This window comes from Prenolepis imparis, unplaced genomic scaffold (assembly GCF_030444845.1).
Source record: "Prenolepis imparis isolate NDT839.2.m4 unplaced genomic scaffold, iyPreImpa1.0 SCAF_2, whole genome shotgun sequence".
Taxonomy (NCBI): Eukaryota; Metazoa; Arthropoda; class Insecta; order Hymenoptera; family Formicidae; genus Prenolepis; species Prenolepis imparis.
In genome coordinates this window covers 22,921,047-22,946,500 of record NW_028141160.1, presented here as the reverse complement: position 1 = coordinate 22,946,500, position 25,454 = coordinate 22,921,047, and the positions used below count along the sequence as shown (strand labels likewise).

Sequence of the window (25,454 nt, the reverse complement as noted above, 5' to 3'; positions counted from 1 at the left end):
AGCGGAAATTGCAATTCCGTTTGATTAGATAAAAACACGGGTAAGGGTTAAAAATACGATATCGTCAAGAGGTGACTAATGTGAATGCTTCAAGAAACTTTTCAGCTTTATATTCGTTGATATGTACAATTTATTAAATATGCGTGAATACAGTTAAGTATAATCATGCTATCGCTAATAATTCAATTGTCTTAGGCCCTGCTCACAATAGAGAAAATATTAGGAACTAATATTAAATATTAGTTTAATATTAAATAATAATTATTTTAAAATAATAAAATCGAAAAAACTCTGATTTAAATAAAATACAAATTCGAGTATAAAGGACTATAGTAAAAGCTAATAAATTACTAAGAGTTCTTTATATCCGAAATTGTATTTTTATATTAGAGTTTTTCCGATTTTATTATTTTAAAATAATTCTTATTCCTAATATTTAATATTTATTCCTAATATTTTTCCTATTGTGCGCAGGGCCTTACAAAGCAACATATAAAACCGTTGTAATTATTACTTTAAAATTTATAATCATTCACACAAAGAATATTTTTCGATGTCTTTTAATTGTAAAATTGCTTTGAAAACAACAATTTATCTATACATCGTTATACAAGATGTGTACAATCATCTATTAATTTTTTTTCACTCCGGAGTCTCTAGACGATCTTGAGAACCGATTTTTTCTCAAAGAAAATAATGAGATTTTTTTTCGTGTATTGAAAATGAGATAAATAACACCTGAGCAAATGATTTACACGTGAAACGACTTAAGTAACGTCAAAAATGTCTATAAAAGAACGAATTTGCAGCTTAATTAGATCTTATCGATCTTCGATTTCATTAAAAAATAATGCAGCCATTTCCTTGATGACGCATCTTGCTGCTCTTCGGCATGGTGAATCCCGGGCAACACTGATCCTGCTGCATCAGCAACTGGGAATTGCTGAGATCGCTACTGATCGCCGCGCACTCGCTGTTATTGTCACCAGGCGTTATATCCGTGTTGCCCTTTCGCGTCTGCGAGGACAAGTCCAGCGATGGATTCGACTCGTCCTCGGTATCGCTCTGAGAAGACGAGGACGAGATGGCGTCGATCTTCACCTCCGGTTTCACGCCGGCCGACCGATTCTCCGCGTGCGGCGACAAACTGTGCCGGTGCTGCCGGAAGTGCTCCTCCGTGTCGCTCAGGAGAGAACTGAACATATCGGAGACGTTCCTGGCGCCCACCGCGCCCATAGAATTCGATCGACACTCTGCCAATTTCAAAAAAAATATTTATCACTCGATAAAAAATGGGATACTGCTCTTTCACCCTTCTGTCAATGCATAATTTTTTTATCCTCTCATCATAATGTATGAGTACCCGAGTGCTCAAAATACAAAGGGTTCGTGTATTCGTTCATTGACAAAAGAGTAATTATAATTAAAAATTAATTAAATTAATTAGTAATTAATTAAAAAACGAAGAAAAAGAGGCAAATTTCGTCTACCTCGAATTTCCACATTCTTCGTCGGCGAGTTTGTAACTGATCGTCGCGCGACATCGTGAAAAGTAATGGGGGAATATATCCTTCTCTCTTCGGAAGAAAATCCGGAGGATCCTGGTGGCGTCGGGGATGACATCTTCGACGAGCCCCGTCTCGACGACGCTTCCCCCGAGGCCGATTTGTCAAATATGCCCGGACTTAACATACCTATCGCGCCCACTGTGGATTGTGTGGAGACCCTCTTCTCGAAGCTCCTCGTATGCCATTGATGAGGTTCCTGTATAGTGATACCCTTGGTCATGATGGAACGCTTCTCTCGCTTTTCCAGCCAATAGGTCTTCATCGTACCTGACATCAAGATATACGCGATATAGTGGAGAATTAGCCTATATAACGCGAGGATTAAAAGCATCTTAGGCAAAATAAAGAGATGAGCTTACCTTTTCCTTTGACCTCGATTTCTCCGCGCTCCTTAACTTTGTACGAGGGCGATAGCAGTTCCTGAGTGGACTGGGATATGTGTATCTGCATGGCCTGGCTGGTAGCTTCCATACGGGCCGCCGTGTTGACGGAATCGCCGAAGAGACAGTATCGTGGCATCTTCAAGCCGACGATACCGGCCACGACTGCGCCGCTATGAATGCCAACTCGTATCTGAAGATGATTGCCTGAAGATGATTGTGGAAATTCATGTCTTTGTCACCTCAGTCTAGCGTTAATTCTGCAGTAGAGATTTCTTAGCAGGATTTTTTGTCACTTTTTATACGTAAAGAACCTAATAATATAATTAAGAAATATTTTAAAATAAATATTTTTATTATATAAAATTAGAAAATCGATAATAAGAATATATTTCGACAAAATTGTGGATTCCGAGAATGTGTTTTAAAAAAATCGATTTTTTTCTTCCTTTTTTTTACCTGTCGAACGATCCTTGAGATCAGTTATCGCCTCAACCATATCGAGAGCCATATCGCATACGCGATCCGCATGATCGTTTTCCTTCACCGGTGCACCAGAGACCACCATATAAGCGTCGCCGATGGTTTCGACCTTGAATAAGAAGTTATACAAATATTATTATTTATTTTATAAAAGTAATTTTTTTCGAATGTAAAATTATTTTAGAATAATTTATGTTAAACTTTAAAAATTAAATTAAAAGTAAATTAAATTTAACATTAGTGCATATTTGTTATCAGAATCTGCAATAAGATTCGAGACTCGGACGCGCGTCACAAGATTGAACGAAGTTTTTTTTTTTCGAAAAATTACAATCGATATTCTTTCTTGGAGTACCTAAAGAATACCTTGTACACTCGGTTTCTCTCTGTTAAAGTGTCAAACAGCGAATACATGGCATTTAACATGGACACCACTTCCATCGGCGAGATTCTGCTGCAGATCTCGGTGAAGGTCACCACGTCCGAGAATAAAATCGATACGCTGTTGAACATCTGTAAGCGCGGATAAAATGCGGACGTTAAAAATAATTATCACAAAAATCACAATACACAGATTTTTTTATGAATAAAATTACTTTTGCATCTTTTAAAAAAAGAACGAATTTATTTGGATGCTGTGATTCTGATATTAAAAAGAAATGATTGATATATTTAAATAAAATATTTTTGATTGAAATATTTTTGAAATATTATTGATATATTACAATATTTATTATTTCGATTATTCATTACTTCTTTTTTTATTTTAGAAAGGGAGGAGAGAAAATTATCCTTTATAATCCCTAATTATCCTCTATTATTAAAAATATGAGAAAATTATTCTTTTTCTAACTCTTATTCTTTTTATGTTTCAGATAATACACGACTTCAAGATGGCTTTGTTTTTGGGAATTTTCCATCTTGCTTCTTACAACCATTAAAATAATATGGATAAACAAAAAGGGAAAAAGTTTCACTCTAATTATAATCGTACCTCGCAAGTATCAATCGGACTTTCGCCGTTCCTCAAACGATCCGCGACTTGTTTGGGAATCATCTGGTACAACAATTCGTCGGTACGCTTCATCTCCTCGTCCAGTTTTCTCATGGATTCTTCTAATTTTTTACTCTTAAGCTGTTCTTGATCTAACGCCAGTTTCAACTCCACAGACTGTTGAGTCCCGGCTAGCATGAGATCTCTACAAAATCGTCAAGTAGATAATCAGATCGCAAACTACTATAATTTTGGTGAGTTTAATTATTTTTAATACAAGTGTTACAATATACATAGTTATTAAAATGATACAGTAAAGTCCAAACAACAGATAACAAAATTCTTTTTCTTTTATAAACCATTTTGTGTGTGATAATTTTTTTACCGGCTGAAATCATGCATCGAGAGATCATTTATGTAGAGGCCTGTCGCTATTAAAGCATTCAGATCCGGCATGACTGGTGTACCGAGGTACATCATCATTTTCCAATTGTCCATGTATATCATTTGACCTGAAAAAGATGCTATTATAATGTAATTTAAATTTTTGCACTTTTGCATTCGTATTCCACATTTTATTTTTTGACGTAAATCGATTATTTCTGCATGTGATGAAAACGAAGATAGAGAGAGAAATGTCTCAGTGAATAAAAAGTAAAATATCTTACTTTATTGTAATAACACTAATTTTTTAGGAGAATGTGGAAATAATCGACCAAACTAGCGTGTAGATAATTTTATTCCATATCACCTGTACCTTTCAACCGTAAAGTCTTATCTTCTATAGTTTCAAGCTCGTCGCTCAAGAGAACTTCGCTCCTGTGCCGATTGTTCAATCGATCCGTAAGCACCGGTTCGACAGTGACCAACTCGAAAATGTTATTCGTTCGGTTCAATATCTAAATCGTACAAAATTAACTATTTATTTGAGTTGAAAAGCACTTGTGTTGATTCAAATATAACTATTTAAATCTTAGAAAAATGTAATTTTATTTTATTTTATTTTACTAATTTATTTAATCCTTATTCTTAGAAGTGTGGTTTGAAAGTGTTTACTGCACTTTTCGAATTTTCTTACTTGTTATGTTATGTTTATCAAGCTTACCGATTGAAATTTGAACGCGATAAGCGGTCGAACCAGGTCGAAGAAGTACGTAATCTTTTTGCTAACCAGATCTGGCAGTATAACCATTAACGAATTGCCAATGTTTCTGACTACCATATCCGAGCTGAAATTTAAACGTCGATTGACTATATATAGATTTCTTTTTTATTTAAAAATTGATTTGCATACATACTTTTTTAACTAATTTGATGTAAGTTTCTTTCTATTTGAATCCTTGTAATAATTATCGAACTATGACCAGGATTTAATTTAAAATAAAAAAATTTCGAATTTGTTTCTAACAAAATAATTGAAATGTTATTGTTAGCACACGCACCCGAAGACGATGCAGAAGGGAAATATCTCGAAGAGCACGCACGCCCCGATCGGCAGGTGCTTCTCCTCGCGAGTCATCGCCAGCGAGGCGAGGGTGAAGGCGCGATTGTCGAAGGTGAGCTGAAAGGTCACGTGCACGGTGTCGAAGAGCAGCTCCTCGCGCACCAGCTCGATCTGCAGCTCCTTGTGGTAGAAGTGCCGTGCCACTTCCCTTATCTGGCCCATCGTGTAATAGACGAAGCCCCGGCGTTTGCTCCGATAATGAAGGGTCAAACCTGCGCGTTCATCAGTCTTCATCAAAATAAATTTAGACTCCATAAAATATTATAGCGTATAAGAGAGAGCCAATGTACGTTTTCTATTTTATTATCTCTTATTTATAATCAAAGAGTGATTAGCGACAAAAGAATTCTCTCGTTGAAACGCAAGCTGACTCTTCTTCGAGTTTTCACCTTGACGCGTTTCGTTTTCGCAGATGAACGACGGCGCTCGCATCCTCGGGTAGGAGAACTTGAGGTACTCGTGGAGATTGTCCAGGCCGTTGAGGAAGTCCCTCACGTGTCGTCCCAAGACCGAGAGCACGCGATCGTAACCGTACTGACCGACGAATCCTACGAAGTGCACGCCCATCTGATCGAAGAACTCCTTCTCCGTCACGCCGAGTATCTGAGGTAAGTGAATTTGAATTTCTTCAACAATTTTGTTGCGGATAAAGCAAATGAATCCTGCGTAAAAAATCAAACGTTTTGCGAGAGATTTCGTATATATCTCATATATTTAAACGTTTGCAGTCTTTTCTCTTCGATCTTCGATATCAATTATATACACTTTGTAAATTAAATGTTTGAAAAAAAGGACAGAATAGTATTAAAAATTCGTATTTCACATCAATATGCAAATCATTTTCACACGTAAAATATATTCAGACTTCGTAAAGTATCTAGTTCTTTTTCTAACGCCTAAATGTACCGGGATACATCGAAAAAGAATCATTAAGAAATCGCGAATCGCTCACCTGAATCGCTTTCTTTGCCAATCTTGGTATCAGGTTCTCCGGATAAACTTGGTGAACGCTGAAGCTCGGCTGGTCCACGGACGCCTGTCTGCGAATCTCCTCCCATCTATCCTCGCCGTAAACCTGCCTTATATATTCGGCCAGATTTTCCAATATTAGACCGTACATGTTTCTCTTTGGACAAATTCTACTGGAAACATGTAAGTTTTTACCAACACGATCGCATGTTTATGTCTATAATTTTTAGAATGTATTTGTATATGTAAATTCGCATTTATATATATATACATGCATTTTTTAAATGATAACTCTTTCTTCAGATGATGCTCTTATATGACACACACACATGCGCGCAGACATGGCGGATCCTTTTCAAGATGGTACCTTTGTAAAATCTGCATCTAACAGACGTTAAATGTGTACTTTTATGTGCGCAATCTCCTTCATTTTTGACGATACTTCGAGGATGCTCATCGCCAGTCGATCATCGATGATAACTGACCTTGCTTATTAAAAGGACAGGACCTGATACGCATGTACGTATGTGTGCGCATATGTCTGTTTAGCCCTCTGAATTAAAATCAACTTCCCATATGGGTAAGAGTGCGGTTATTATTAGATCGTTCATAATTTCGCTCACGTATGTCGGCTCACGATGACGATCTCTCGCCGCTGATTTATTTAAAACGTTTCAACGACAGCAATAAGGTTCAAGCCTCGCTATTCGCAGACCGAAAATGCATCCTCCAGCATTAAAATCTTCTCGACGATCCTATTAATCTTAACAATTATAAGCAAATGTAAAGATCGTAACTATTTTTTAATGCGACAAAACAAACTGTCGAATCGCGATAATTTTTCTGGTCTTGAAGAGTCATGAAAATATATATTAGTATTTGAAGATAAATATTGTTTAATTGCTCAGACGTAGTAAAAGAGGCGACATGTTAAAATAATTTAGGATAAGGACAGAGTTGTGTCCTTCCTTTTGACGATCTGATGGTATCTTTAATCCGAAAAATATAACTTCGATCTCTCTCGTGCTAGCTATAATAATACGATAACTATGAATATTCCATTAATAAAATAAAATAAAATAAAATAAAATAAAAGTCATCAAAAAATAAAATGTGTATCTCACATATTTATATTATTCTGATGACATATTGTGAAATATATCTCGTAAAATATTCAATTCTTGATATATCTTGTCTTTTGACAAAGTTTTTAAAACAAATTGAAAAATTGAAAAATATTGGAAAAAATCGTAGAAATTAAATCAATATATATTTCAATAATATCGTACGGATTTCGCATGGCAGCATTTGCACTTCTATTTATATGAAGCTCTTTTGGAGGAGCACAAAGTCGCTAGAAAAATATCCTGAAATAAACGCATCCGCGCGTCCGATCTTATTCATTTTACGCATCTACTCAATCTAACTAAAGCACTTTCGAATATATCAGAGTTATTTTTCGCGCTGATCGAAAACGCATCTCACATAAGATGCATATATTACAACATTAAGATATAGAGAGATAAAAAAAATCTGCAGCACAGCACAGCGCATTTTACGCTATCTCATAGTACTTTTTTGCTTATTATGTATATTCGATTGTTATATAATATTAATTTTATTTGCTGAAAATATATATAGTTTCATCGAGAACAATAAATTATCTCGTTAATAATAAACTAATTCTTGTCTCGCTATTAGTAGAGAAAATTTCGTGCAAGATATTAAGAGCTATTTTATTTTAAAATTCGTCTTTCTACAAACAAATTTAACAAGATTTCTCTATCCATCGATATTCAAATAGGTTTTACTTTGTAATATAATTAATTACAATAATTAGCGAAATCTCTATATTTTTTCTTCGTATACCATTTTATCATTTTTTTTTCTATTTTATCTCACATCATTATGAAAATTATCTAATTATCCATTATATAAAACACTTTATTACCTGTCGCAGTTAACGCACCCCGATATATCTTCGTTGGCTTGTCTAAAACGATGAACGCACTCTTCCGAGCTCCTCCTTTACGGAAGCTGCGGCGGAACTCAGAGATGCAACGGCGGATGAAGGGGCGGGTTGCAGGTCACCGGTGAGTAGCAGCACATTGCACAATTTCGCGCACAAACGCAAAATTACGTGTCTCGCAACACAGTGCCGTGTACGGAATAATCAGATGGATTCAATACGGATCTCCCACCGCTTTCCGCAACTTTTCAATCTCGTCTTCCTCCCCACTCATTTCTGCCTTCCTCTTTCTTCGTTCCATCTTCTTTGCTCGATCTATTTAGGCCACCGTTGTACAGGCGATCTCTTTTCATCCCCTATTTCCACCCTCCTTCCTTGATCAGGGCCGGTTTTACATCAAGCACTTACAAAGACATCGCAAAATATGCGAGATCTATTATAAGATGACAAGAATTAAAAATCTAAGAAAAAGAAAACTTCTAAACAGAATTAATTCCGCAAATTAATTTTTTTTTAAATCTACCGTATATAAATTTACATAATACCGTATTATAAATTTTGCACAAATAAAATGGATACATTCTATACAAAAGAAATATAAAAATTATTCGCACAATTATACATTTTTATAAATTATTATTTAATTTTTCAAATTCATGTTTCTTATTTTTATTAATTAGTATTTATTCTTTAATAATGGATTTTTTTATCAAGAAAACAGAAGTCTTCCACGGAAGAAATATTAAATAAATTCACGAATTTAAATCAAACGTATGTCATTAAAAAAAAATAATATATAATACTTATATGTAATTGTGAATAATTATTTATTCGAAAACGTCTAATGAAAAACGTCTAGGGCTCATTAATACCGAGGTCCGATCCTGTCAGCAATCTACTTCATCTTTTCATAGCTGTTAGCTAATAAGATCCTTTTAAGTACACTGTTTCGTGCGGCTCCATTATGGAATACGGTTATAATTGTTCTGCCTGCTAGCTATTCCAGTTAATTAAATTGAGTCGTCGAGGCAATGCTTTTGTGCTCACAAATTGAGATTGCGTTTAATCGAGAGATACGATTTAAACTCGTCCCTCGGCCTTCATCGGCAATTTCTTCGCTCTCACGATTGAGATCTTCAACAGATACTATACATTTTAAAATTAATATTAAATTTTTTTAGTGCCACATAAAATTCATCATCTATATAATAAATTCAGTATCACATTTTTCTAATTTCCTGTATATATGTTTGTCATTAAAATTGAAGGTAATATTTTGAAATTAATTAAAAAGTAATTCTTGTTCTTTTTTTTTTTAATCCAAAAGGCATTTTTTATTTTATATATTTAATCACTTACGTAATAAAGAATTTATCTGCGAGAGCAAATATATCATAAAGATGATTTGAACTAATACGAAAGCAGCCGATAAGAATGAATAAGAATTCGAACTTTAATCGATCTGTCGACCAATATAGAATATCCGCGTAAAAAAAAAGAAGTAAAATACGAGGCAATTTGCGATATCACTGTCGCGTGTCAGTTTCGCGATTCTTTTTTCGATTACACAAGCATTCGATCATCGATCTCTGTATGTTACGAAAATTAATATACCGTGATTAATAAGTTTTCCCTCAGCCGGGGAAGCCGAGGGAGGAGCGGAGCTTCGGAGGATGTAGCAGGTTGTTACAACAGGTGAATCGCGACACATACGGTGATACTACAACACAACACACGTTTTTCACATTGACTCGGCACGGATGTACTGTGTGTGTGTGCGAGAGACACACTCGGGATCAATCTGCGAACGAGGAAGCACGTGCGCGAGTACCAATCGCGAGTATGCGCGCGGCTTTTCTCCCTCTAGGGGTGGCAGATGACAGAATCGAACGGGGCTTTCAAGTACTAAAAATTGAAAAATATTCCTCCGATCACAGAAATTGTTATTCGAATAAATAATGCTAATTTTATTTTATTTTTTTTAATAAAATTCGATTTGCGCGCGGCTTTTCTCCCTCTAGGGGTGGCAGATGACAGAATCGAACGGAGCTTTCAAGTACTAAAAATTGAAAAATATTCTTCCGATCACAGAGATTGTTATATATATAGAATAAATAATGCTAATTTTATTTAATTTTTTTTAATAAAATCCGATTTGCGCGCACGTCATTATCGCATTATTATATTAGAATGTTTGCTATAATCGCGTTATTGTTTCTTGCGTTTACAAAAGTATTCAAACAAATAATAATAAATTGTTACGTCTGCTTAAATAAACAAGAAATAATATTATTAATAATTGTTATATAAAATTAGATTTATTAGAGTATATTAATATATTATTAATAATGATTAATTCAAGTAAGGCAATTAATAAATATAATAAATATAATGAATAATGTTTCTATTTGTAACTGTACGAATAATTATTTATCCGAATAATAATTTTAATATTAGATAAAATATTAATCTTCTATATTGGACAAATTTTTTGACGCCAATAAAAGATGCCAATAAAAGAATTCAGGATATACAAAAAGTTTTGTAATTTTACCGCGCGTATATATGTCTTCCCCCGATCGCGTGTATCTCTCTGAAATATCATGATAACTCTGGAACAATGTTGCGCACATGGATTATTATTACTTGCAATTGCAAATTATTTTTAAAATAAATTTCTAAAAGTTAAAGAGTGTATATATTTAAGTAGTTTCGCAAATAATTATTTCCTCTTGTAGAAATAAAATTTATTTACACAATAGAATTTTATCATCATTAATAAAGAAAACATAATTTTAAAAATAATATGTATAATAAGTATAATATAAAAAAAGTATTTTGTTCTTTAATCGCAAAACAATAATTGGTTTTATGATCATATATGTACTAATACTTCAGTAAAAGCATAATCGATATATTTTTCAGGGAAATAGATAACATCAAAAATGTGTAAGCATCCATTATATATTCATTAAAAGCATAGTTAAATAATGATTTTATGGTCAGATACCGTAATGGAGCCTGGATTTATTGTCATGTGTAATATCCCCTTAAAAGTCCCCTTGAAAGTCCATATCTTATTTTTATTGTATAGATAATATCTAGTCTCTTTTACAGAAGAATAAGCAAATTGGCAAAAGAACAAAAATTTATTTTATGATTCAACAATTATTTCGATTCTGTAATTATTTAAATTAGAAATTGATTTTATAATTGTTTCTGCAGGACATATATGTATAATTAGCCATTATTATTGAGACAACTTATTATAATCTTTCATTTTTTTACTTACTTTTTCTGCACGTAATCCAATCCTATTCAAAAAACCAAAATAAATTGATTCTTTCTCGAAAAAAAGCGCAATTTCACGTTAGATTTGTGAAATCGATTTTATATATAAAAACGACGTACACTGTGTTTCAATTTTTACACAATTTCTATTACAATTTATATTGTTATTAATCAATCTTTGACAATTATTAATGATTACTTAATTATTATTTTATTATTTATCGTCAGTTTTTCGCCGTTCGTCGTTTATTTTATTCACTTTAATATTATTTCGCGTTTATTATAACTTTTTACTCTCTATTCCATCATTTATTTATTTTAACATTATTTATATATAGACACATGTGCTCGAAATTAATAATTTTTTCGTTATTATGCAAAATGTTTTAATAATTAACATTAATAATTTTTATATCATTAAAAATTTGACTCTTCAAATAATCTTCGAAACGAATATATATATTTAAAATTAATTTCATAATATATGATATCAATTTCATAAGAATTAATCTTATCTCAGCGAATATATATGTGTTGTCGTGATTAGAAAGTTTAATGAACCACACACGCGATTGAAATCGAGATCGATGTTTCTGTCCGGCGAACGGCGATGCTACTGATCGAAAATCTGCGTTAGTTATCGAACAAAGCCGGCTGTTTCCTACTGTGTTCAACGTTAACGCATTTGCGTTACGCGCGTCAATATAAAGACGACAAGCTGCTACCCCGATTGATTACTAATGGATTAATGAATTGTATTAACTGTCCCCCGTCGTGACTTATTCTTTCTCAGCTAAAAAATTGCACGACACTCTTAATTAATATTATTATTACTTTTTTCTTAATGTAAGCAAATATATAAAATTTACTTTAATTATAACTTCATTTTTTAAATTCTATTTTATATTTTACTATAATATATATATGTATTTTTTTTATATATAATTAAGAATCTTTTTTTCTCATCTGCTATCATATATTCTATCTGATATGCTTTCTTTGAATGAATAAAGAATACTCCCCAAGTAGCAAAGTGCGACGTCAGAAGACGACATTATGACGTCTATTTTTAGTCATTTTTGGTCCATGACGTCAGTGATGCCATGTATTAATTGTTAAAATATCGAAATTTTGTTAATTTTAAGTATTATATTCGTCATATTATGTCGTCAATAAGAAGTCAGAAAATGACGTCTTGTGGATGTGACATATCGACATCATTTTCGGGTCTTATAAGGCCGGTATTCATAGTCCGTTCTTATTTCAAGACCGTCTTAAGTAATGTCTTAAGATGCAAATACGGCTCTGTGATTGATTAATCACATCTTAAGATTGTACTTAAGACAGTCTTAAATATAAGAACCGACTATGAATACCGGCCTAAGACCTAATTTTAAGACGTCTAATCGGTCTTTTTGTGACCAAAATTTACCGTCATTATGACGTCATTTTGCTACTTGGGTCTCATCATGTCAATTAAAGTGAGCAATTTCAAAAGAATGTAAATAAGTGAAGTAATAAATGCTTATACATTTTTGTACTGATGAGTATATTGAGCATTTTTAATCTACCGATTTAGAATTATAATTTGATTAATGTTTTTACTTACTGCGAATTAATGCATGCGAATGAAAAAATTTTTTAATAAAAAACTGCTTTACGTTAATATATAATCTCTCTATAATATATATGATTGTCAGCTGTGACATATTGAAAAAAAATAATTTATATATATACATATATATTTTCATTCATATACAGCTAATCAAAGCAGAATAAACTCTTATGAGGTTCCATAAAGTGACGAGTGACTCTAGATGACGTTTCTCTTTTTTAGCCCATGGACTATGCGTTCCAAAGATTGACGTCGCATCGAGATTCTAGAGATACTATAAGAGAGATGAGACAGTGCGGTAACGATTTCTGATTGGCTCCGTCGCTTGGGGTATAACCGGAAGTGCGAGAGAGAAAGATATATATAACTAACAAAGAAAGCCTAGCCGACCCTAACCTGTCACCTGTCAATATAAAGTGAAAGTAGTGTTAACATTTGTGCAAATTATAAGGTAATTATACATAAGTAAATAAAAACGACAAGAAATAAGTAATAAACAATTGTATATAAAAATAACATTCAAAAATTAATGAGAAATAAACGAAATTGTTCACATATTTTTTATGAATATTGCAATTTATTATTCTAGAATTTGCACATTTTTCTACGAGTCTAAATACAATGCTTAAATTATATTTATAATAATACATAATGTAAATATATAATAATATATAGACAATATATAATTTCTTAATAGTCAATTTATATTACCTAACCTTACATGGGAAAAGTAATGAAATATATATGTTTGTAAGCCTTTTTTTTTAAATATATTGTGTTTTAATATTCATTATTCACATTTTTTTATGAAAAAACATCAATAACTTCGAATTAAAATTCTTGCATTTATTCAACAATCAAAATAAAGCGCCATCGAAAACGTCATAGTATCTCTACGAGATTCCATCGACCAATCGGGACAAAGAGATCTCTGTTCCGATTGGTCGATTTCCGCGCCAAGAATCTCAACGAAGGTCCTCCATCTTCACAAATTCATGAGCACGTGGCGCTTCTAGGAACATTTGGATTACGTAACGACGTGACGCGTTGCCGACCCTGTTCCCTGAATCCTGTGAAAGTACGCCCGACGCGCGTGGGTGGGTAGGGTGGGCCATGTAATGTGTTTTCAAAAATGTAGAAAGAATATGTAAAAGGGTGTTGTATGTGTATGCTGGCTTGGTACGTAGCCGATGGTAGCCGAGGACGGTGATGACAAAGGAATAGGGAAGCGGAATCGCGAGGAAACCGAGGAGATACGAAGGATCGCTCCGAATATTATAGCCGGTGGTAAATAAAAATAGCGACAAAGATGAACGCATTGCTGTGGCTCGCTCTGAGTGCGTGCGTCACGTACGCGTTTAATCTGGAACCGCGAATACCTGTTGTCAAACGCGGCCTCGAGGGCTCCTATTTCGGCTACTCGGTGGCCGAGCATGTAGAAATCGAGAATCACTCGTTATCGAGATCGACAAGCTGGTAGGTAACTAAAGCGGTACATATGTACTATTCATTTTTATATATTTATTAATTTTACTATTCATTGTTATTGATTCTTATAGATTTTGTAGCGTAATGATTGTTACTGCGAATGACAACTGAATGTAAGAATAATAATCTCTTCGACATATAATTCATTAATATTAACTATAACTAAAAGATGTAATAACTATATTGTAATAAGTGTAATTTCTTTTATAAATCTTGCAATTGTAATGAGATTTATAAATTTTCTTTTATAAAAAGATTGCTTTAATTAATAGTAAATTATAAAAAATAAAGCTTGTTAGAGAATACATAAAATATTGTGATTTGAAATCACAAATGATTATAAATCTTATTGTAACAATTTTCTTTTAAATGGAAGAACGTAGAAACCATAAGTTTAAATCAAGTCTAAATTAGTGCAAAAGAATTAGAATGAAAATGTTCTAGTCATATGTTAATATCTTTTTTGTTAAAGATATATCTATGTGTATATCTTTGTTTGTGTAAGATTTTTTATTTAAAAATTACTTCATTTTATTAAGAATTTCAATTAATCGAATTTTTAATTATTTCTTTGTGTAGGATGTTGGTTGGTGCGCCTTTGGATCAAAATCGACAACCAGGAACGAAGAGATCGGGAGCATTATGGCAATGTCCGATGTCCACATACTCCAGAGATTGCATTCAAGTTATTACCGATGGACGTCTGAGTATGTTTTATACATTATTCATTTCTAATTATTATTATTGTGATAATTGAAGATGTACTTATAATATCACAGTATAATCGATAATAATTTAATTTATACTATCGTATAAGTTAAATTATTATTATGCTCCCTATATTAAATTCTGTGTAATATTTGAATGTCAGGGTATTGGGTTGCACACGCCTTTATGTTTTGCTAATAAATAGGTCGATAAATAATTTTAATTAATGCAATGTATTTATTTATCATTTAATATTTAATTTCATATTATGTATAATAAGATGCTTTTTTGTTGAATCATGTTTCGGTAAACCAGTGGGCGATGGTCTATTATACAGACCATACGAATACGAATCATACGATTCAAGTAAGTGTATAAACTTCAGCAGCCTTTGCAGAATGAATTGAATGAAGAGTTTGAGAGTTTTTACCAGCGGTTTGCCATCGAGATTGCATATATCTTTTTTGGATAAAAATTTCACACATTAAAAAAGTGCAAGAGAATGCAATTAAAAATAATTAATCTCAGTCTATTATATAATTCTTTTATTAAATTAATCCTTTTATATCGAAGCTTGCTCTTGTTCAAAATAACGTAGGAATAGAAACAGAATATTGTGTGACAATGATATAATAGCAATTGACAATAGCAATGTATAAAATTGTTTATAGCACTTTTATGCAAACTGACATTTTTGCTTTTACTAACATTATTGCTTATTTATTTTTATTTATTTATTATCTTGTAATCATCATGCAGTGCTTCATTTAATCATATCTTCTGATATGCATGGCTATATTACATAATGCAATTGCTAAAAATATAATTTGCTTTTTTAAAAAGCAAAATTTTAAATAATCAGTTTGGTGATTTAAAATCGTTATATTTATATATATTCATATCATTCATTAATTATTCATTTATATCATTAATTCATTATTTATTCGTTAATATCTATCATATTTTCCTAGATATTTTGTAATCTACTAATTTCATTACTAAAAATTTAAATTTTTGTTAATTATTTATAGTTATTGCTGCTGTTTTACAGCTATTTCAATACCAAGACAAAAATTATTTATTAGTTTAATTATATATATATTTTTTATAATTTTAATTTTATTTATTATTGCTTTTAAATTGTTATTACATTTAAATTTATTAAAAATGCAACAATCATAATAATAGACTTTTAATTGCCACATATGTTATAAATAATGCTACAAGTTATAATGTATGGTCGATATAAAATTTGTAATTTAATTCTCTTAAAAACAGGTGCATATTTAATTCATTCTCAAAACTCCATCCCCTGTCAAAACTGTATTTTTTCCAGATTTGGAATCCGACGATTTAATACCACCAGGGAATGATGAGATAAAAGATAACCAATGGTTAGGAGTGACTGTACGCAGTCAGGGAGTGGGAGGTAAAGTTATGGTGAGTCAACAGACACAAAGAGAGAATACTGCATCTCAGAGAGATATGTGTATAGACATTATTTAATTCGTCACATCTGTTTCCAGGTATGCGCGCATCGTCATATCGTTAAGACAGCCGATTCGCAATGGGGTCAGGGCCAATGCTACATATTATCCCAAGACTTGAAATACGACGATTTGAAGAAGCCGTGTTCCGGGAAGCCTACAAACAAGTAATATAAATTATTCGAAATACTTACATAGGCATATCTTTGTATATGTATCTAATGTGCTTGTTTAAATTTCAAGTATTGTATATACGCGATTATATATACTTTCTCGATTTTTTTCAGAGCTCACGAGCAGTTCGGTTATTGTCAAGCCGGAGTCAGCGGTTTATTAACTGCGGAAGATCGCGTGGTGATCGGCACCCCGGGACCGCACACTTGGCGAGGGACCCTGTACCTATTCACAGTGTCCGACGAGTTTCTAACTAGGGACAATACGGTTTACAACGCGCCGATGCAGGATTTCTCGCCCGTAAATAAATACAGCTACCTCGGTACATATAACTTTAAACACATCTCCCTCTGGCTGAGAATAAAAGGACCCCGCACAAAATACATAGGATTTTGTCTCTCAGTGGAATTGGCTGAATTTTTTGATATGTTGTAGTTTAAGACATTTGGATCAAAAGATATAATAGTCTCAAAGCTAAATAATGGATAGTTACTGAGTTGCAACCAGTCAAACAACTCGCAAAGTCCTAATTTTTCGTGTTTGACTGGCTGTAAATCAGTAACCATCTATTATTTAGCTTTGAGCTTATTACATTTTTTGTTCAGCAAGTCATGAGTCACAACATGTGAGAAAATGAGCTGATTTTACTGGGATTCAATTTTATCTAGGATTTTATATAAGTTCAAAAATCCCGTACTAATCATATAAAATTGAATCTTAGTAAGATCAGCTGGTTTTCTCATATGTTGTAGCTTATGATCTGCTGAACAAAAAATGTAATAGGCTCAAAGCTAAATAATAAATGGTTACTGATTTACAGCCAGTCAAACACGATAAACTCTGCGCTCTGCGAGATGTTTGACTGGTTGTAATTCAGTAACTGTCCATTATTTGAGGCTACTACATCTTTTGATCGGAATGTCTTAAACTACAACATATCAAAAATTCAGCCAATTCCACTGAGAACCAAATCCTGTATTTTGTGCTTTGTTGTTCATTCGTTACTTTTCTAGATTTACATGATTGCTAAATCATTCTCTTTTTCTCAGCCAGTGATACGATTATACCAATATGCTAATACCATCTAATGCTCTAATCAACACTTGACTTACAGGAATGTCTGTGGCTGCTGGAAATTTCTTCGGCAAGGGTTTAGCTTACGCCGCGGGCGCACCTCGTTCTAACGGCACTGGACAAGTGGTTTTGTTTACTAGGCGCGATTTCAAACCGGACATGGATGTCGCTCTTGTTCTGGACGGCGAGCAATTCGCATCGAGCTACGGATACGAAATCACGTCAGCAGATATAAATGGAGACAAGTAAAGCATCGCGCATTCAATACATACATATTATATATTATGTGTTACAGTTTATTGTCTTGGCATACACGATTTATACATCACTTTATTAATATCTTTGTTTTTATTTCAAAAAATAATTTTTAAATATATTGCAAATGTAGCCGATTTATTTATTTCAATATTTGTTGTTTTAGAATAACTGATTTGATCGTAGCAGCGCCGTTCTATTTCAATAAAGCGGAAGGTGGAGCTGTTTACATTTATACATCGCTAGATATATGTAAAAGTATCAAAGATAACGAGAAATGTTTGCCTGTCAAACTCGTCGGTCATGAGGAATCGAGGTATGTTACGATAATCTTGTGCTCTATAATCTTTTCTTCTTGAGTTGATATTAAATACAGTAACGTTAAATTAATAGGTTTGGATTCGCATTGACAAATTTGGGTGATTTGAATAAGGACGGATACGAAGATATTGCAATTGGCGCTCCGTACGAAGGGAAGGGCGCAGTCTATATCTATTTAGGTTCAAAGAATGGTATAATTAAAACACCATCACAGGTAAAATAGACATTCTCGAAAATTTATTGTGTTTTATTCTTTTAATATATTGATTGCAATTTTATTGGTTTATTTTTTTTATAATTCATTTACTTATTTCATCTATGTATATGTATAATTTTGTTGTATTATTCATGTTTATTATATATTGTTTAACAGATAATTCACGCTGAAGATATGCCCAGGCCATTGAAAACATTCGGTTATTCGTTAAGCGGAGGTATCGATATGGATCATAATGGTTATCCGGATCTCTTGATTGGAGCATATGAAAACGATGCAATCGTGCTTCTTCGTTCGAAGAAAATTATCGACATCTCTACTTATATACGTTATGCGAAGAAGGATGGAATATATCAGGACTCGATAGAACCTATTGATCCCAATCGAATTGGATGTTCGGCCGATCCAGAGACAAATCACACATGGTAACATAGTCATCCTAAACGAAAATGATTCTGCGAAACAAATACGAATCGTCAAATAAATATATGAAATATGACCATACTTGTTAAACTTTGCAGTTTTACGTTCGAGGCTTGTTGCAAAACGGAATCGTTAGTGAAGGAGGAATCTATGCAAAATCTGAGATTAAACTATTACATCGAAGCGGAGACTTACAGCGGGGCTAAAAAATTCTCAAGGGTTTGGTTCGGCGCTAGTGGTAATAATGCCCGTCTACATTACGTTAACCGAACAGTTACCCTAGATACCACAAAATTGGTACATTGTCAAAAGGAAATTGTCTATTTGAAGGTAAAATCAAACTCTCGTGCACTTTATGTACATTTTATATTTATATAATAATGCAAAAACAATCATTACTCAACATCTTTCATTACTTTGTTATTAATATTCTATACAATTCCATATAACATATTTAATTTTCTGTAAATATATTTTAATAAGTAAAAGCTTAAGTCTTTATGTGTGACACCATTTAAAAAAGAAAAATTCATTAATCGCTTGAGTAATCTATATTAGATTCTAAAAAGCACCGATGATGGTTTGTAATAACAGAAAATGAAAAAGTGATAATATCGCTCATTAATCAAACTCAAATAATTAAAAAGATTTATTTAGAAAGTGTACTTCAGTTTTTTTATACAATCATTTTTAATGCGCTTTATGTAACAAAGCAACAAATATTGGATATATTGTTTTTTTTTTTTGTTTTTTTTTTTTAACAAATTTAATTTTTATTTTTGTGAATAAAATGATATTTGTTTTTATCTAACAGGAGAACACACGCGACATCCAATCGCCTATTAAATTCCGTCTGAATTATTCGTTGATACAAGAAGATCCAGTGATGCCTCTCGAAGGTGCTCCTTTACCTGATATAAAGAATTATCCGATACTCAATCAGCAAGAAGCCGCGCGCGTATTCGAAGCCGTTTTTCAGAAAGACTGTGGAAACAATGATATCTGCGAAAGCGATTTACAAATGACAGCTAAGCTGAATTTATCAGGTAGATATTTCTTTCTTACATAGTTTTATGTCCATGTATAATTCTATCTAATTTCGCGTATGTGCCATTTGTTTATGTAATTTCGATTAATTAAGGATGTAGAGATTCAACTTGACGTCGATATATAAAAAAACATTCGTAGAAAAAAATATAAAATATATATTACAAATTTGAGATTATCGAAAGAATGATTGACGAAATATATTTCTCATTATATTAGCTTCTTCCGTAAAGCCGGACTTCTACGAGTTGCTTTTGGGCGAGAGAGAAGAGATAGTGGTGGAAGTCAACGTGGCGAACATCGGCGAATCCGCATACGAGGCTCAATTGTTCATCGTTCACTCGCAAAGCTTGAACTACATTGCCAGCAAGAGCAACGATTCCATAATTTGTAATCTGTACAATGCTACTCTGGTTTCGTGCTCTATCGGCAATCCATTCAAGAAGGATAAAACGGTGGACATACAAGTGAGATTCGATCCTAAAGGTCTCGAGGATAACGAATCGCAGTTGAGTTTCACGATTTTCGCAAACTCCACATCGAAGGAAGTCAAAGAGAAGCAACCTACTGTATTGCAAGCTACAGTATTGAAACGTGCCGAGCTCTCAATTAAAGGGTAATTGTTATAATATATTAGTTCGAAATATGGTGACTTGATAACGTCGTCATTTTTTTTCCATAATTATTTTTTTCATAAATCAATGACTGAATACTAAATGATTCTACATTGTAATTAATATGTATCTATGACGACTCATTAATACAGCAAAACAAGATTGACATTTCTGCTAATTACAATACTTTGACATAGTACATTATATTTATCATCGTAAAGAACATATTGTTTAATTGATTAATCAAGAGAGAGAAAGAGATTATTGAATATAAATATAAAAATAAAGTGGCTTAATTTAATGAATTTATGCTTGTATTAAGAAATATAAATTGAATTCTTTAAATTATTTAATTAAATTAATTTTGTGTATTTCTATCGTACATTATACTAACGTTACATTTATTTGTAGGAGTGCGAAAACACAGTGGGCGTTTTACGGTGGTCCGGTAGTTGGTGAATCTGCAATAAAGCATTTGAACGAAGTAGGCCCGAAAGTATCGCACACTTATGAAGTGTTCAACGAAGGCCCATGGAAAGTCAGCACTGTGGAAGTGCGCATTTCCTGGCCTTACGAAGTCGCGAACGACAAAGCACATGGCAAATGGCTGTTATACATGGAAGAGATGCCAACTGTTCAAGGTATTATAAAATTCGTTTTCCGCTAATGTTTAGTTAATCAGAAAATGGTAGATTTATTGCACATTAAGTATAATTCTTTCTTGTATCGAGACAAGTGTGAAGTGTGATATTCCTGCAAAGAGTTGTAGTTTCAATCAAAATGCGCGCATATATTTTAGAAGTTTATCTTCAAAGATTATTTTAACTTGTATAATTCAAAACTTGGTAAAGCTTTTAATTCTGAGTTGTTTTTTAATTTTAACATAGTAAGACTGCTAGTTATCAAAGATTGTAAAAATTTAAGAGAGAACATAATATATATATTATAATAATATATATAATATATATTGTATTATTAAAATTTCTTATTGTATTAATTTTAATATTAATTAAAACTAATTTTAAAATCTATAATAAGTTAATATTTATACAATATAACATTAATCATGCTTATATAATATACATGTATAGTTAATGTATGTTAAATAATTTAGCTTTAGCGGATGGTGAATGTACATTGCCACCAGGACATGTAGTTAATCCTTTAAAACTACAAGACAGTATCAATTTTGATGACACCGATAGCATTTTGCAATCTTCAACCTCACCGACAATCCTGTACAACCACACTAATCATATAAGAACAACGCGAGACACGGAGAAAGTTGTAAATACGCGAACGCTTATCGACAAAGACGGACATCGTCATCGTGTGGTTGCAATGGTAAGAACTCTATTCACTTGTATTTAATTGGGCTCGCGGAATTGAGTCAAAACTTTCAAATTAGAAACAGAACTTATAATAAATTTATGTATAACGGAATTTGTTATTGATGATATTAGAGATGAATATTTTATGGGTAAAAATAAAATAAAATCTTTTTTAATAGTAGAGTATTTTACAATGAAGGATTTTATATTACAGAATTGTAAAGCTGGTACAGCCAAGTGTTTCGACATTATATGCTACATATATAATCTACAGAGGAAACAGGAAGCCATCATAACTGTTAAAGCAAGGTAATATAACAAAAATGTAAAAAATTAATTATTATCAGTTATGTTATATCATGCGAAACATTTTTATTAATTTTAAATTTTAAATTATGTGTGGAATATAAAATCTCTTAATAACTAATCTTTTAATTTGTTTTAAAATACAAGATATTACAATTAAACCATTTTTAAAGTTAGAAATATCTTATGTTTTTCTTAAAGAAATAATTGATTTCAGACTTTGGAATTCTACTTTAGTCGAGGATTATCCGAAAGTGGACATGGTTAAAATAGGCTCCAACGCTAGGATAGTAATACCCTCGAATGTTGTAATACAGCAAGAAAACTTGAAAGATGACCATGCAATTGTAAGTATATATTACATTTTAATGCATTGTAATCGTTACATACAGTGAAAATTAAATGATAAAGAATTCGATTTTTAGAGATTCAATTCAGAAAAATATCCATATAATATATAATAAAAATCATGTTTAAAAATAATTTGATGTTTTCACGTAGGCCGAAACGATCGCTTATCCAGATCTGCTGGATCAGCAAGAAGCCGAACCCGTACCATTGTGGATATATATAGTAGCCGCGGTGGCGGGTATGTTATTGTTTATTCTCCTTACATTAATATTGAGAAAACTCGGCTTCTTCAAGAGACGGCGACCGGATCCGACCCTGTCCGGAAATCTCGAGAAGCACAGGGATGACAATCCCGAGAACGAAGCGTTATTCAAGCATTAAGACTTACAAATAAATCGAAATACGTAAAGTATTCGTGCAACGAATTATCATAATTACTTAAGACAAGTACTTATGGTGAAAAAGAAGGAGGTATATATGCGTTTTGCGCGCGCAACTTGTTTCCGATTTTATACTGCCTGAGTTTTTACGGGACACATATTTCGTATATATGTACGTGCAGCTAAGTATGATGAAAGCTGGTAAAAAATATATTGTGATATTGTTATATTAAATATATTTTACACGCGCGACAAATCTTTCTCAAAGACGTTCGGATAATTATTGTACGTATGCGTATACGACATATTATAGATGTCTTAGCATTTATTAGATACTCTCTTTACAGAAAAGAAACGTCATGTTTAGTTTTAGTCATGTTCATCTGTGATAAAGAAACAGATCAAAATCAAGCAATAAGCAAAAATTAACATTTGATTGTTTAATATCTGAAATACGGTATTAAATGATGAATAAAAGTGCTATTTTGTTTTGAATAAATTATGAAAACGGCAATTATTTTAAAAGTTACAAAAAAGAATTATTTTAAATAGACATGATTTATTGGAAAAGTGCCTATCTAAAGACTGTTAAGACATTTATAATATTTAGTGTACAATAAAATGACCGGTTTATCGAGTGGGGATTAGCTGTTATTAGTTTATTCTCTCATATGTATTTCATTCGTGCCATTACATATAAAATAGCATTATTGACATAACGAAGATGAATCATATTCATATATAATAGAAATTGCTCCACTCTTACATTATTTTAAAATAGAAGAGATGAACAAAAAAGAAAGAGATTAAAGGAACGTACATAAAAGAGACGAAATCTTAAAATAGAAGAGACGAATATATAACAGTATATATAAAAATAGCTTTTTATTTATATTATTTTAAAGGATGATCTCTTAAATCAATTCAAGAAGTGCATAAATTATTGAAATTGCAATGTGTAAAAATAATAATTCATATGTTTTCAATCTAACATGTTAATTTAAATGGCATTAATATACTATCATTTTATAATAGAATTATTTTTTATTATTTTTTTACAATTTCGTCCATCTCAAATAAAATTTATGTATTATGTAATTGATATTCAATGTAACTCAAGTTTAATGACATTTCATCATGAAAGGAAACAAAGATATATTTAGTGAGATATATTTAAATAAAATGGGAGCAATTATTAAACACTATTAAAAGTATGTAAAAGAATTTGCTCTTTGAGATATGTGGAAATTTAGAGTTGACAGAATTATATATATAATTAATATTCTGCGAAAATTAATCTAGCTATGTTTTTGGTTGGATAAAGTATACTTATATAAACATTTGTTGCAATCTATATAAACATTTTGTTGCTTACATATGATCAAGATATGAATTATTTTTAATTGTAAATTAAACATGTTTATATGTATTTTTTAAATTAATATTTTAATTGTAATAATATATCTGGAAAAGAGAAGAAACTATTCTTTGCATACAATATGTATAAAAATTTCGAGATATATAATATGTAAAAGCTAGAAAGAAAAATATTTCGCACAAACAATGTCATCTTTGTACAATGGATTATATATTATATGATCTGCAAATTTTTTTGCAAAGATTGATGATGTTAGATCTGTCTGCCAATATTTGTTACTGCCCTGTAAAAGAAGGAAACGTTTATATATATATATTATATATTTAATTATAAATGTTACATTTTTTTATATTACAGTAATATCCTTATTATGTAGAATTTTTTTAAATATAATGTTACAAGATAAATTTTTACATTTATCACTGTAACGAATATAGAATAAACATATCTATAGATGCGCATTTTATTATAATTATGAAATAAAATTTTATTATATTCTTTAATATTAGTTATGCATTACACTTATATTTCTGTAACAAACCTCTTCCATTAGAAAAAATAAAACTCTATTGCAAAAATCTTGTTAAGAGAGAGAGAAAAGAAGTGTATGTGTGTGCGTGTGTTTTCTTAGACAAGATTTGTTATTAGATATATTTAAAATGCAAAATACACGATGAAAAAGTAATGGTTTGAAATGTAAAACAGAAAATATTTATATATTCCTTATATTTTTTGGAATAAAACATACAATGCATATAATAATTTTTTGTATCCAAGAGAAATACACAATAACATTTTTAATACATTTAAAAATGCACATTATCTCTTATATTCAGAGAATAAATAAAATAATTTTTAATATATATTATATATATATATATATATATTTACTACTAATATATTATTAATTTAAATGTGTAACATTTTTATATTTATATCATTTACTTTTATTGTGAAGTATTGTACAATTATTTTCGGGATTTCTTCGAAACACAAAATTGATTATATTTTACTCTTTGATTTAAACTTTTGTATTAGAATTGTTAAAAATATTTTTAACATAGGTTTGCGCAAAATAACTAGACCTTTCAAAGTATTTATCATAAAAAGTTTTTATTTATATTCTT

General features: G+C 31.6%; 2 protein-coding genes across 8 annotated transcripts; one reads left to right on the top strand and one right to left on the bottom strand.

Moving 5' to 3' along the window:
- Positions 1-448: 448 nt before the first annotated feature.
- Gyc88e (Guanylyl cyclase at 88E) lies at positions 449-9,883 on the bottom strand. 6 transcript variants are annotated; one of them, XM_083032224.1, is made up of 15 exons: positions 9,482-9,883; positions 8,740-9,013; positions 7,850-8,300; positions 5,882-6,071; positions 5,319-5,532; positions 4,868-5,141; positions 4,531-4,654; positions 4,183-4,324; positions 3,811-3,937; positions 3,426-3,630; positions 2,798-2,944; positions 2,408-2,540; positions 1,928-2,155; positions 1,491-1,835; positions 449-1,253 (listed from the first exon to the last, which is right to left on the bottom strand). In XM_083032224.1, the coding sequence occupies exons 4-15, from the start codon at positions 6,047-6,049 to the stop codon at positions 841-843; spliced, it is 2,520 nt and encodes an 839-aa protein (XP_082888350.1). In that variant the 5' UTR covers positions 6,050-6,071; positions 7,850-8,300; positions 8,740-9,013; positions 9,482-9,883; the 3' UTR covers positions 449-840. The 6 variants fall into 6 exon arrangements, with proteins under 6 accessions (XP_082888350.1, XP_082888348.1, XP_082888349.1 ...); XM_083032222.1 differs by having other exon boundaries at positions 8,740-9,883; XM_083032223.1 differs by having other exon boundaries at positions 5,882-6,068; positions 8,740-9,883.
- Positions 9,884-13,867: 3,984 nt separating this feature from the next.
- On the top strand, positions 13,868-24,835 carry Mew (multiple edematous wings). 2 transcript variants are annotated; one of them, XM_083032220.1, is made up of 18 exons: positions 13,868-14,249; positions 14,841-14,968; positions 15,285-15,335; positions 16,306-16,409; positions 16,496-16,623; positions 16,744-16,952; positions 17,745-17,949; positions 18,126-18,275; positions 18,353-18,494; positions 18,654-18,922; positions 19,019-19,250; positions 19,735-19,966; positions 20,187-20,583; positions 20,993-21,222; positions 21,696-21,925; positions 22,127-22,221; positions 22,436-22,565; positions 22,720-24,835. In XM_083032220.1, the coding sequence occupies exons 1-18, from the start codon at positions 14,083-14,085 to the stop codon at positions 22,948-22,950; spliced, it is 3,330 nt and encodes a 1,109-aa protein (XP_082888346.1). In that variant the 5' UTR covers positions 13,868-14,082; the 3' UTR covers positions 22,951-24,835. The 2 variants fall into 2 exon arrangements, with proteins under 2 accessions (XP_082888346.1, XP_082888347.1); XM_083032221.1 differs by lacking the exon at positions 15,285-15,335 and having other exon boundaries at positions 13,869-14,249.
- The last annotated feature ends 619 nt before the right edge of the window (positions 24,836-25,454 follow it).